This window comes from Oncorhynchus keta, chromosome 29 (assembly GCF_023373465.1).
Source record: "Oncorhynchus keta strain PuntledgeMale-10-30-2019 chromosome 29, Oket_V2, whole genome shotgun sequence".
Lineage (NCBI taxonomy): Eukaryota > Metazoa > Chordata > Actinopteri > Salmoniformes > Salmonidae > Oncorhynchus > Oncorhynchus keta.
In genome coordinates this window covers 24,623,900-24,636,360 of record NC_068449.1, presented here as the reverse complement: position 1 = coordinate 24,636,360, position 12,461 = coordinate 24,623,900, and the positions used below count along the sequence as shown (strand labels likewise).

Sequence of the window (12,461 nt, the reverse complement as noted above, 5' to 3'; positions counted from 1 at the left end):
AAAATGAAAACACACACCATATTTGACATCTGGGACCGTAACGGAGCTCTCTGCAATGTTGGTGGAGAGGATGATCTGTTGAGACAGAGACAAAACATCAAAAACCCTTTGCATTATAGAAGTCCTATTCAGTAGACTGGGTTGTGGTGTGATAGTTACCTTCCTGTATCCTGGGACAGGCACCAGAAACACCCCATTCTGCTCCTCCAGAGTGACAGAGGAGTGGAGTGGGTACACCTGCAGTCTGAAACATACACCATAACAGCCCCATCAAGTTTCTACTATGCACCGGACACTACCAGTCACGCTCCAGAGACGCCACCACTGAAAGTGCACATGTACACACACAGCACCCACCTCTTGCGCACCAGCTTGGACAAAGCCTCCTGCATGTAGTGGATCTCACCCAGACCAGGGAGGAACACCAGCACACTGCCCCGGTCTGGCAGAGACAGGCCTCCCTCCCTCGCAGTCCTACTGCTGAAATACACAAACACACCAGGACAACTATAAGACATCTAAGTCAATCATCTAAGTAATTAACAAATAGTATGGTTTATTTATCAAGCGAGCTAAGATGAAGAGTAAAGCTGTTGACCCCTCACCTCTGATCTTTGGCCTCTAGCTCGTCAAAACTCTGGATAAGGCTGACAGCCACGTTGTACATCTCCACAGTGATGTAAGGGTCATCTGGACGGCGGGTATCCACCTGATAGTTAATAGACACAGTGTTAGGTTAGTCTAAACCATGAGTACCAGCTACATCCACAGACTAGGCTTGGCTCTCCCCCTCTCACCCTGTAGGGAATCAGGCTGCAGAGGTCCTCCAGGTAGAACTCCTCAATGGCGTAGGGAGCCCCCTCCACCTCAAACACATAGGCTGGGTTCATCTGGCTGCGGATGGGGGTGCCAAAGTACTCCGCAAACTCCCTGCAGTTGATGGTGGCTGACATGAGGATGACCTGCATAAAGGGGGAAGGGAGGCGTGTGTGTCTGTTCAGTCAGTACGGTTTAGGATCACATGGTGGTGAATGCTGAGATGAGAAGCGTGGGCTCACCTTGATGTAACGAGAGTTGGAATGGAGGAGCTTCCTCACAACCAATAGAAGGAAGTCCAGCTCCTCTGTCCGCTCATGGACCTGAAACATACAGAACCACCCTGCTTACTGACTGGCTCATCCTTGCCATGGTAAAAATATGTTACTGGCTACTAAGAGACACAATGTACGCCAGATAGGACATCATCATTACCAATCAATTCATATCTGTAGACTACTTTGAAATAGTGTCTAGAATTGTTACTTTCGGTACTTCTGTCAAATGTGTCTCACAAACTCTGTCTATCAGCGCAGCCGATCCCCCTTTAGCAGAGGTGTGCACCATACCTGCTCCACTTACTCATTACTAGTAGCCTGCACTGGGAGTCGGGGTTTGCCTCATGTTAGCTCCCCACTCGTGCTGCACAGAACACTTTACAATGCAGTAAGATACCGGTAGCTCCTCTTCTCTTTATACAGTGCCCTCAGATAGTATTCACACCCCTTGACTTTTTCCACATTTTGTTGTGTTACAGCCTGAATTTTAAATGGATTACATTTAGATTGTTTGCCACTGGCCTCCACACAATATCCCATAATGTCTAAGTGGAATTATGTTTGTTTTTTTACAATTTTACATATTAATAAAAGAAGAAAAGCTGAAATGTGTTGAGTCAATACTTATTCAACCCCTTTGTTATGGCAAGCCTAAATAAATGAAGGAGTAAAAATATGCTTAACAAGTCACATAAGTTGCATGGACTCTTGTGTGCAATAATAGTGTTTAACATGATTTTTAAATTACTACCCCACACATAACAGACAATTAATTAGTAAGGTCCCTCAATCGAGTAGTGAATTTCAAGCACGGATTCAACCACAAAGACCAGGGAGCTTTTCCAATGCCTTGCAAAGAAGGGCACCCATTGGTAGATGGGTAAAAACAAAACAGCAGACATTGAATATCCCTTTGAGCATGATGAAGTTATTAGTTACACTTTGGATGGCGTATCAATACACCCAGTCTCTACAAAGATACAGGTGCTATTCCTAACTCCGTTGCCCAGCGAGGAAGGAAACCTGATTAGGGTTTCACCATCAGGCCAATGGTGACTTTAAAAGAATTAGAGTTGAAAGGCTGTGATATGAGAAAACTGAGGATGGATCAACAACATTGTACTTACTTCACAATTCTAACCTAAATGACAGAGTGAAAAGAAGGAAGCCAGTACAGAATAAAAAATATTGCAAAACCTGTATCCGGTTTACAATAAGGCACTGAAGTAATACTGCAAAACATTTGGAAAATACAACTTTTTGTCCTGAATACAAAGCGTTATGTTTGGGGCAAATCCAACACAACACTTCCTTTTTTTCAAGCATGACAGTGGCTGCATCATGTTATGGGTATGCTTGTCATCGTCAAGGGAGTTTTGTGGGGGGATAAAAGGAAATGGAATAGAGCTAAGCACAGGCAAATCCCAGAGGAAAACTTGGTTCAGCCTGCTTTCCAACAGACACTGGGAAACAAATTCATATTTCAGCAGGACAATTGCCTAAAACAAGGCCAAATATATATTGCTTACCAAGTGGTTTACCAAGACAACATTGAATGTTCCTAAGTGGCCTAGTTACAGTTTTTACTTAAATTGTCTTAAAAATCTATGGTAAGACTTTCATTGCTAGCTTACAGCTGAAGCTAACATCAATTAATTACCCTTGTACTTTGTTTATAATATGCGAACCATAAAGCTAAATATGCTGATTTCAAAGCTGATTGCCACCAAAAACTTAAATTCATTTAACTCAAATTAATTCACTTAAATTGGTCTCTCCATCACATCTCTCCATCAGCCAAAGATGATCTACTGCCTAAGCGTGTGTGAATAGGGCTCTGACGGTTCTTGTTGTTGATCAGTACAATAAAATGAGTCCCAAATGGAAGTGAAACAAATTGTCATCTGCACCCCCATGAAATCAGCCAAAACTAGCTCAAAAACTCAATGCATGCACACAGTCCTATTGCATATGCATTCACCTGTATTGTGAATAGGCCTAGGATACATCTTGATTTACCATTGAAATAACTGATTACCATTAAGTTGTAGTTAGTAGTTAGATTGGTAAAAACAAAGTCAAATTGACTGTATGATTGTTTAATTAATGCATATACATGGTCATCTCTGAAAAATGTCAATTGTTTTAGATGAAATTTAACTCAAAAGATGCCCAATGATTGAACAGAGCAGTAGATTAGTTTATCTGTCTGGATCGAGTGCCATTTTGTGACTTTGGCTAATATACCTTTTTTTTTTGTTTTTTTGTTACCATTTTAGTATCGTGATACTAAACCTGGTATCAAAGTCAAAATGACTACTTTGAAATGATGACCAGTCAGTGTCAGTTACCTCATCTATGAAGATGTGGGAGTACTCAGTCAGGCTCTTTGCTCCGACCAGTTTCTGCAGCAGCACCCCAGTGGTCATGTAGATGAGTCTTGTGTGTTCAGTGACCATCTTCTCCAGGCCCACCTGAAACAAACAGAGAAACACATATTCACACACAAGCACATAAACACAAAAATACACAGACCATTAAAGCCTAAAGGCAGACGTGAGGATTCAAAATCTACTGTAGCTATAGGTAGTTATCTATCCATCCAGCTATGTGGTGTCAAACATTCTGTTGAACAACTCACCTTCACAACAAATTCAGCACACAACATGACTCTCAGAGATCAGACAAATTGCCCATCCTAACATTTATTCTCCCTGAGGAGTTGCTCTCATGTCCTGCTACTCAAATCCAAGTACAAACTCAGGCAAGACTTTCACAAAACTCTCAGTAAGAAACGAAAGACTGAGATAGAAAGCACTGTAAACATCCATCACACTATCCTTAGGACAGTCAGACAAAGCCAATGCTCAGAGGAATGTACAAAAACAGCCCTCCCTCATGGCAGGAGTGTCATGGGAAGGTCACTGTGAAAGTGGATAATGCTCTGTTACTCTCCATACATCCTCAAGGCCCAGATTCAAGCACTTAGGTGTTCATCAGGTCAGCCCATCACTGTCTCACTCACTGTCTGCCTAACAGTGACATCACCACTTCTGCAAGTGAGAGCAGACAGAGGAGGAGCAGGGAGTTATAACTAGACTGTCTCCTGTTTCAGAGCTGGAAACAGAGAAACTTGGCAGCCTGGAAACAGTCCGGCATGGAAGTGTCCACCCCACTCCTCCCTCTGCAAGAGAAACTTCAAATGGGCTTTTTGTACAGAGCTTCATCAAGGGGTAATAATATCGCTGGAGATGCAAGACTCAGTACACTGCCCCTTGTTATAAAACATGAACATGCAATTCTGGTTTCTTGCACCTTTTTCTCCATCTTCTTTCCACAAGGGATGTGTACGCAAATCAGACTTCGTAACATACTACGCATGGTCATGTGTTTTTTGGGATAGATATATATAATATATACACTACTCAAAAAAATAAAGGGATCACTAAGATAACACATCCTAGATCTGAATGAATGAAATATTCTTATTAAATACTTTTTTCTTTACATAGTTGAATGTGCTGACAACAAAATCACACAAAAATGATCAATGGAAATCAAATGATCAACCCATGGAGGTCTGGATTTGGAGTCACACTCAAAATAAAAGTGGAAAACCACACTACAGGCTGATCCAACTTTGATGTAATGTCCTTAAAACAAGTCAAAAATTAGGCTCAGTAGTGTGTGTGGCCTCCACGTGCCTGTATGACCTCCCTACAACGCCTGGGCATGCTCCTGATGAGGTGGCGGATGGTCTCCTGAGGGATCTCCTCCCAGACCTGAACTATAGCATCCGCCAACTCCTGGACAGTCTGTGGTGCAACACACAGTTGGTGGATGTTGGTGGATGGAGCGAGACATGATGTCCCAGATGTGCTCAATTGGATTCAGGTCTGGGGATCGGGAAGACCAGTCCATAGCATCAATGCCTTCCTCTTGCAGGAACTGCTGACACACTCCAGCCACATGAGGTCTAGCATGGTCTTGCATTAGGAGGAACCCAGGGCCAACCGCACCAGCATATGGTCTCACAAGGGTTCTGGGGATCTCATCTCGGTACCTAATGGCAGTCAGGCTACCTCTGGCGAGCACATGGAGGGCTGTGCGGCCCCCCAAAGAAATGCCAACCCACACCATGACTGACCCACCGCCAAACCGGTCATGCTGGAGGATGTTGCAGGCAGCAGAACGTTCTCCACGGTGTCTCCAGACTCTGTCACATGTGCTCAGTGTGAACTTGCTTTCATCTGTGAAGAGCACAGGGCGCCAGTGGCGGATTTGCCAATCTTGGTGTTCTCTGGCAAATGCCAAACGTCCTGCACGGTGTTGGGCTATAAGCACAACCCCCACCTGTGGACGTCAGGCCCTCATGGAGTCTGTTTCTGACCGTTTGAGCAGACACATGCACATTTGTGGCCTGCTGGAGGTCATTTTGCAGGGCTCTGGCAGTGCTCCTCCTTGCACAAAGGCGGAGGTAGCGGTCCTGCTGCTGGGTTGTTGCCCTCCTCCACATCTCCTGATGTACTGGCCTGTCTTCTGGTAGCGCCTCCATGCTCTGGACACTACGCTGACAGACACAGCAAACCTTCTTGCCACAGCTCGCATTGATGTTCCATCCTGGATGAGCTGCACTACCTGAGCCACTTGTGTGGGTTGTAGACTCCGTCTCATGCTACCACTAGAGTGAAAGCACCGCCAGCATTCAAAAGTGACCAAAACATCAGCCAGGAAGCATAGGAACTGAGAAGTTGTCTGTGGTCCCCACCTGCAGAACCACTCATTTATTGGGGGTGTCTTGCTAATTGCCTATAATTTCCACCTGTTGTCTATTCCATTTGCACAACAGCATGTGAAATGTATTGTCAATCAGTGTTGCTTCCTAAGTGGACAGTTTGATTTCACAGAAGTGTGATTAACTTGGAGTTACATTGTGTTGTTTAAGTGTTCCCTTTATTTTTTTGAGCAGTGTATATATATATATAGATATATATATATATATATATATAAATGGTATCATCAACAAGGTGTCTGAGTCACTAACCTGGTATCCCACCAGACTACCCAGGGTGCACTTGCGCTCTCTGGCAACCCATCGGGCAATGCTGCTGGCGCCTATTTTGCGAGGCTGAGTGACCACGAGGTTACAAGGGGCATTCTTCTCGCTGTAGTAGTCCAGGATGAACTGGGGCAGCAGGGTAGTCTTCCCACTGCCTGTGGCTCCACGGATGATCACCACTGAGTTGTTTTCAATCAGAGAGATGATCTGGAAATACACAAACAATACACAAACACAGAACTGCACATCAAACTCAGTAGAAGGAATGAAAGAACATATTGCAGCCATTTAAAGATGAACACAATATATGATTCAACAATCTAAATTATAGTATATAATAAATTATTCTAATCTGTTTTTTATGTTCACAATAACATTAAAACATTCCGATTCTGCTCTTGTAGGACAATACACGTGAATCTGAGTATGAAATGAAAGTCTGAAAAGCACATCTCTTCACCAATGGCCAACTAATGGCCCTACTTGTGTGCATGTGAAGACATTCAGTGGGCAATTCCCCCTCTTGTTGCACTCATGGCTCCATCAGATAGAATCAGAGCTCATCTGAAGCACACTCTAAAACCTTGAGTGGTGTTATGACCTGAGGAACTGTTGCTGATGACCAAGTCTATGACCTGAAAAAGTCCTGACATGGCAGGAGGAACAAAAGCATGCGTGTGTCAGTTTGAATGCGTGCGTGAGGCTACTAAACTATTTTACCTCCTGTCTATTCTTTGTGATGGGCAAGCTGGGGTACTCATAAGTGGTCAATGGAGGTGGAGGTGAACCTAGAGTTGGAGAGATGAGGTAACACAGAAAGGTTTGCTCAATGCCTTTCTTCATCATTGAGGAACAAAAGGCATCCAATTGGAAGCCAAATGAATTGTATAAATATAAATGTGTAACTCACTCGCCAAAAAGTCAGGCTTTCCTGTCTTGTTCCTCAGTCCTCCATCTGAGTCATCCCTCTTTGGACTGCCTTGCTGTTGGGAAGCTTTTGCAGGGCTATAAAGAAACATGTGTGTCAAATCAAAAGTCTGACATTTCAGTGTAAACACACACACACAAGCAATTAAGCATCAAAGGGAAAAAAGGTAGGTCAAACAAAGCGCCCCCCCATAGGACTACTATTAAACAGCAACAGGCTCTTCATGTTCAAATACACAAACCAAAGCCATCTCCAGGGCAACAGACATGTGAAGAATCCAGTCTGAAAATGGCTTGGGAAAAACATGGCGTGTTTTGTCTCAGCAAGCACACTAGTAGTGAGTGGTGATAATGTGGCTTTGTCACTGTGAATAAGTAACGTTATGTGAGTAATGCTAATGAGCCTTCGTCAAGTCAAATAGTTCTCCCCCTTGCTCTTTTTGAACTACTTTCTCACATCACCCTCCCTCCCCATCCTCTGCACTGAAATCCCCCTTTCACTACTTGCTCGGTTTCTAACATTCCTCTGTCTCTTACTCGCCCTCCCCTTCATCTCTCCCACTCCTCTCATTCCGTGGCTGGGCCAGTCAGGCCTGGGGCAATGTGGCAGGGAGAGCAGTCCCAGTCATCTCAGCTTCTCTCTAGGCAAGATGAAGACTTTATCTACACAACAGGCAGACACACTGTCAGAGCTGGGAGCAGCTCACACACACATTTATATGCACACGCGTTGACTGACTTACACACGCACTTCAGCATCTAACCACAAAGCAGCTGACCTTACAACAAAGCAGCACATAGGAGAGTGAGGTGAAAGGAGAGGAGACAGCACTGAGTCAGAGGAGAACAGTGAGTAACTCTGCTGGAAACAGTCCAGAGGACAGGAGAACAGGAACAAGTGAAGAGGACAATTACACAGTATAGAGAGGAGAGAAAGAGGACCATTTGATTGCTTACAGACGGATAGCAGAGTCCAGCCAGAACCAGAGAATGGAGACCTCACGGACAGACCCATGGAGACAGAGTCCTGGAGATGGTACTCTGTGAGACGCCTGCCTTGATCTCTCTAGATCACTCTGTCTACATCTGGCTCATCATTGCAGCATTCAACAGTAAGTACCAACCATGCAATGGCTTTTTTTCCTCTTTTCTTTTCTCACTACATAGGCTATTTGCAATGATCAGAACGTTCCAACAATAGAAAAAAGCACTCATCTAGACAATGGGCACGAATCAGGAATCTCAATTGTATTATTTGAAGAAATTAGCTAGGAGAGGCAGGTTTAATAACAAAAACAAACTATTTTTCTTGTGCTTTAAGACATTGCTGCCAAGTATACAGCACTGCATGCTCTGTTCACGTAGCATGACCTGTGACCCCAGGCTGTCAAATCTCTGTGTAGCTCAGCTGTGAGGTACAGAGAGAACAATCAGTCTGAGGAGATTACTACACACCCACACCTGGGCATCCTCACCTGAGTGAGTATGCCACTGAAGGCAAATCAAGCACTGATGATGACAGAGTGTCAGGGACCAGGGATCAGCTTGTGTGGAGGTGATCCATTTCTCACTTTCAAAAATGTTGAGTCTTCAACGAGTGCAGATCAGTCAATAGTACAATTGCAATCCTTTGAATTGTTCTGTTAAAACAGATTTTGGGAGAACGGGGGTATTCCTTGACACTCGTGGCAGCAGTGTACAATACTCGTTGCAGCAATGTCAATACTTTTGCTTCAGATGTAAAAACACTTTTTTCTCTTCTCATTGCAGTAGCCACAGCACTCCTCCGTCATGCCCCTGTTCAGCTGGATGAAATGGTTGCGTGCTGAACGAGAAAAGGCGCAGGATGAAGGGGCGTCCACAGGGTTATCACCCAGCTGCACACTGATCAGGGAGCTGCTGTGGCACGTGGAGGAAAGGGAGTGCATGGCGCGGGAGGTGGAGCAGGAACACAAGCTGACCCACAACACCACAGGATACCCCCACTGGCTCCACAGCTACCCCAGTTTACGCACGCTAATCCCCGCATCGGAGCGACGCCAGCTGGAGCACTTGTGTGCCCAGATACACCCTATGCACACCGCTACAGTGCTCTCCAGGTACATCGTACACCACTCTTCATTCAGTACCCTTTTCATATTAGCAAAATGTGTCCAAAATAGCCACTGCCCCCACACCAGGATGACAAAAGGCAAAAGAGACAAGAGTCTCAAAGAGAGGGGGGTAGAGCAAAGCTGCCAGGGAAGCCACTTTGTGTTATTGTCACAGAAGTAGGTTACATGGGGTGTGATCATGCAAAGGTGAAGGGGACCCTATGGGGCTGAGCACAGCAAAAACAACCCACAGGCAAAGAGCTTTCCATTAGCAGTATCATATCCCTATTAAAATAAAAACACAAACCCCAACATTTGAATTTGGTATTTCTGAGGGGCTAACAGAGGAATCATAATTTAAATAACCTTTAAACCCACCATGGGTCTAGTAAAAATGAATGTAAATTATATTGAACAAAAATGTTAAATGCAACATGCAACAATTTCAAAGATTTTACTGAGGTACAGTTCATATAAGGAAATCAGTCAATTGAAATATATTAATTAGGCCCTTCTCTATGGATTTCACAGATAACTTTGTTTTTAAAGGTAGGGGGCGTGGATCAGAAAACCAGTCAGTATCTGTTGTGACCACCATTCGCCTCATGCAGCGCGACACGTCTCCTTCACATAGAGTTGATCAGGCTGATGATTGTGGCCTGTGGAATGTAACAAGATCGCCCGATTATTCCGGGAATATTTTTGGTGTGACTCTTTTACTGCATTTATTTTGTCTTCTTTGCAAAATGTCCTCCTGAAAATTAGAGATTGGAGCGGGCACATTAACACGACCTCAGCCTTATCACCTCACACAATACATGATACTTTGATGAAATAGTTTCAGCATCATTTGGTCAGCTAGACCTAATGGATAATTGAAAGCCCAAACAGTTTCATTATTATGGATAATGCAGTTTGGGTTAAATAGTTTATTAACCCACTATCTCATTCTCAGGTTCCGTGACGTGCTGGCCAGCAACAAGATCCTGCCCTGGGAGCTTGTGTACGTCTTCAAGCAGGTGCTGAGAGACTTCCTCAATAAAGAGGAAGGGGAAGAAGAGGAGGATCACATGCCGGAGCCAGAACTGCTTGGGCCAATGGAGGCCTGGACCAACAGATACCAAATGAAGCAGGGATTTGTCACACCTACTGTGCCCAACTGTGGTGAGCCCCAGAGAGAAGAGATCCCAACCATCTCTGGCTATGTGGACCGTACCATGAGAGGCTCTTATCCTTTCACTGCCCATAGGGTCTGGGACCTTCCCTACTACTACCCAGTGCCACACAACTCCACAGAAGCCTACAGCACCCCACTGTGAGAGCGGGTGGGGTGGTAAAGTAGTACCCAACTCATGACCTTACTAGCTTCTATCCTTGTTAGGTCATGACTGAAAGAGTTGTCATCTTAAAAAAAACATGTTACAGATTCATTTTAATTAATGGGACTGCAACAAAATCTTGCCCTGGACCAGCACTTGCATGGGGGCAGATTCATACATACAACAATAGATACTGCTAGCTAACTGGACTGGGGGTGCATCTCAATAGACTACTCGGTTACTCTAGCTACTTACTGTAACTTAGAAAGCTACTTAATTCCACTGGTTTAATAAATCAACCCGTGCCTAGGAATTTTGGCACCTGGCTAGTTAGCTACTTTACTGTGTTAGTATTACTGTAGTAGCTAAATAATGCTCATATTTACTGAAAAGTATGTAGCTAGCTATGTACCTAACTAAAGCAACATTTCTTTCATATGTTAGCTAGCCAGCCAACAAATGTGAACATGTGTGAAAGTTTCTAGGTTCCATCCAATTGGCAAAAGATTCCCCCCAGATTTTTCTACCAAATTGTATTGTTTTTTAAATTTTTATTATTATTTTTTATAAACAACAAATCAATACATAAAGCACATGAGGGAACACAAGCATACATAGATTACAAACAATAGACAATCGAGCTAGGGGGTACAATATCACATTACAATTACACAAGGACCTTATGGGACATGCATATACTTACAATTCTAACAGCTTTTTTGTTAGTAGAGCATTTAACCGTCTTAAAATACAGTTCAATTTCTTTTTGTAGGGTACGAAAATGTGGTTTTCTGTTTGTAAATTTACATTTGTGTATATGAAATTTGGCCAAAAAAATAATGAAATTAATTACATAAAAATGTTTCCGCTTATTTCTATTGTATGTAAAGAATCCAAACAGTACATCTCTCCACAATAGTGTAAAATCTTCATAAATGTGTTCAATTATAAACGTACTGATGTCTTGCCACAGTTTTCTTACATGCATACAATGCCAAAAAGATGCACAACTGTTTCTGGGTGGTCACCATCTTACAAAGGAGTCCCCATTACAGAAAAGGAGCAATTTGAGTTGATGTTTTCCTTAAACTTCTTCATATAGTGGTTGGCAGGATAATATTTATGAATAATTATAAAGGAAACTTCCTTAATTTTGTTAACAAGTAGGTATGATGTGTGGCAACAGCCAAACAGTTTTTTCCCAACAGATATTATCAATAAATCCATTCCAATAAGGCATGACATAAGGTATAGATAGATACAACATCCTGCTGAAACAAGGATCGTATCGCTCTGTTGTTGAATGGACCAAAGAGAAACAAATCTTTCCTACTGATGAGTCAACAGGGTCAATAGAAGGTAGGCTCTGAGGGTCAGGTCTTGACATGTTCCTGAATAACATAGCAACACCTGAGGGAATGGCATCTAAAACAATTGCAAAATCTTTAGGTGTTACAGGGACCTTGTAAAGTGATAAGAATTCTTTATAACTGAGTAAAAGACCCTCTGCATTTACCAGTTGGCTCACCAATAGGATATTATTTCAGAACCAATATTCTAAAAACAGAGAGGTATTTTTATACAATATATCCCGATTATTCCACATATAATATCTGTGTGGAGAAAATTTGTGTTTATAAATTAAGGACCATGACAAGAAAACCTGCCGATGAAAAGCAGAACGTTTCACTGGAACATTGTCAATATTATAATTGCAAAACAACATGAGGTTAAGGCCACCAAAAGTAGAGAAGACATGATGTGGAATAAAATTCCAGATAGAAGTGGGTCTTCTTAGGAATTGTTTTATCCAATTGATCTTAAAAGTATTATTTAAAGTAGTAAAGTCCAGAAAATTCAGTCCACCATTCTCAGTGTTCATTACAACAGTTTTCCTAATGTAATGGGTACGGTTTCTCCAAAGAAAGTTGAAAAGCATCTGGTCTATCTCCTTGCTTATTTTACTGTC

General features: G+C 43.0%; 2 protein-coding genes across 2 annotated transcripts in view; one reads left to right on the top strand and one right to left on the bottom strand.

Moving 5' to 3' along the window:
• The window catches only part of LOC118362563 (ATP-dependent RNA helicase TDRD9-like), a 29,101-nt gene that overhangs the window by 15,328 nt on the left and 1,312 nt on the right, over nucleotides 1-12,461 (bottom strand). The window contains 10 exon segments of the mRNA XM_035742989.2: nucleotides 18-75; nucleotides 160-244; nucleotides 358-480; nucleotides 606-709; nucleotides 798-962; nucleotides 1,059-1,139; nucleotides 3,446-3,568; nucleotides 6,139-6,360; nucleotides 6,874-6,941; nucleotides 7,064-7,158. Of these exon segments, the coding sequence (XP_035598882.2) occupies nucleotides 18-75; nucleotides 160-244; nucleotides 358-480; nucleotides 606-709; nucleotides 798-962; nucleotides 1,059-1,139; nucleotides 3,446-3,568; nucleotides 6,139-6,360; nucleotides 6,874-6,941; nucleotides 7,064-7,158 (1,124 nt within the window).
• Nucleotides 8,872-11,485, top strand: LOC118362566 (protein RD3-like). The gene is made up of 2 exons (XM_035742995.2): nucleotides 8,872-9,179; nucleotides 10,129-11,485. The coding sequence occupies exons 1-2, from the start codon at nucleotides 8,872-8,874 to the stop codon at nucleotides 10,490-10,492; spliced, it is 672 nt and encodes a 223-aa protein (XP_035598888.1). The 3' UTR covers nucleotides 10,493-11,485.

Bases quoted from the DNA above. Each gene is read 5' to 3' on its own strand.
- LOC118362566 (XM_035742995.2), top strand. From the start codon at position 8,872: ATGCCCCTGTTCAGCTGGATGAAATGGTTGCGTGCTGAACGAGAAAAG. The intron at 9,180-10,128 runs GTACATCGTACA...TCTCATTCTCAG, and splicing joins ACCGCTACAGTGCTCTCCAG to GTTCCGTGACGTGCTGGCCA.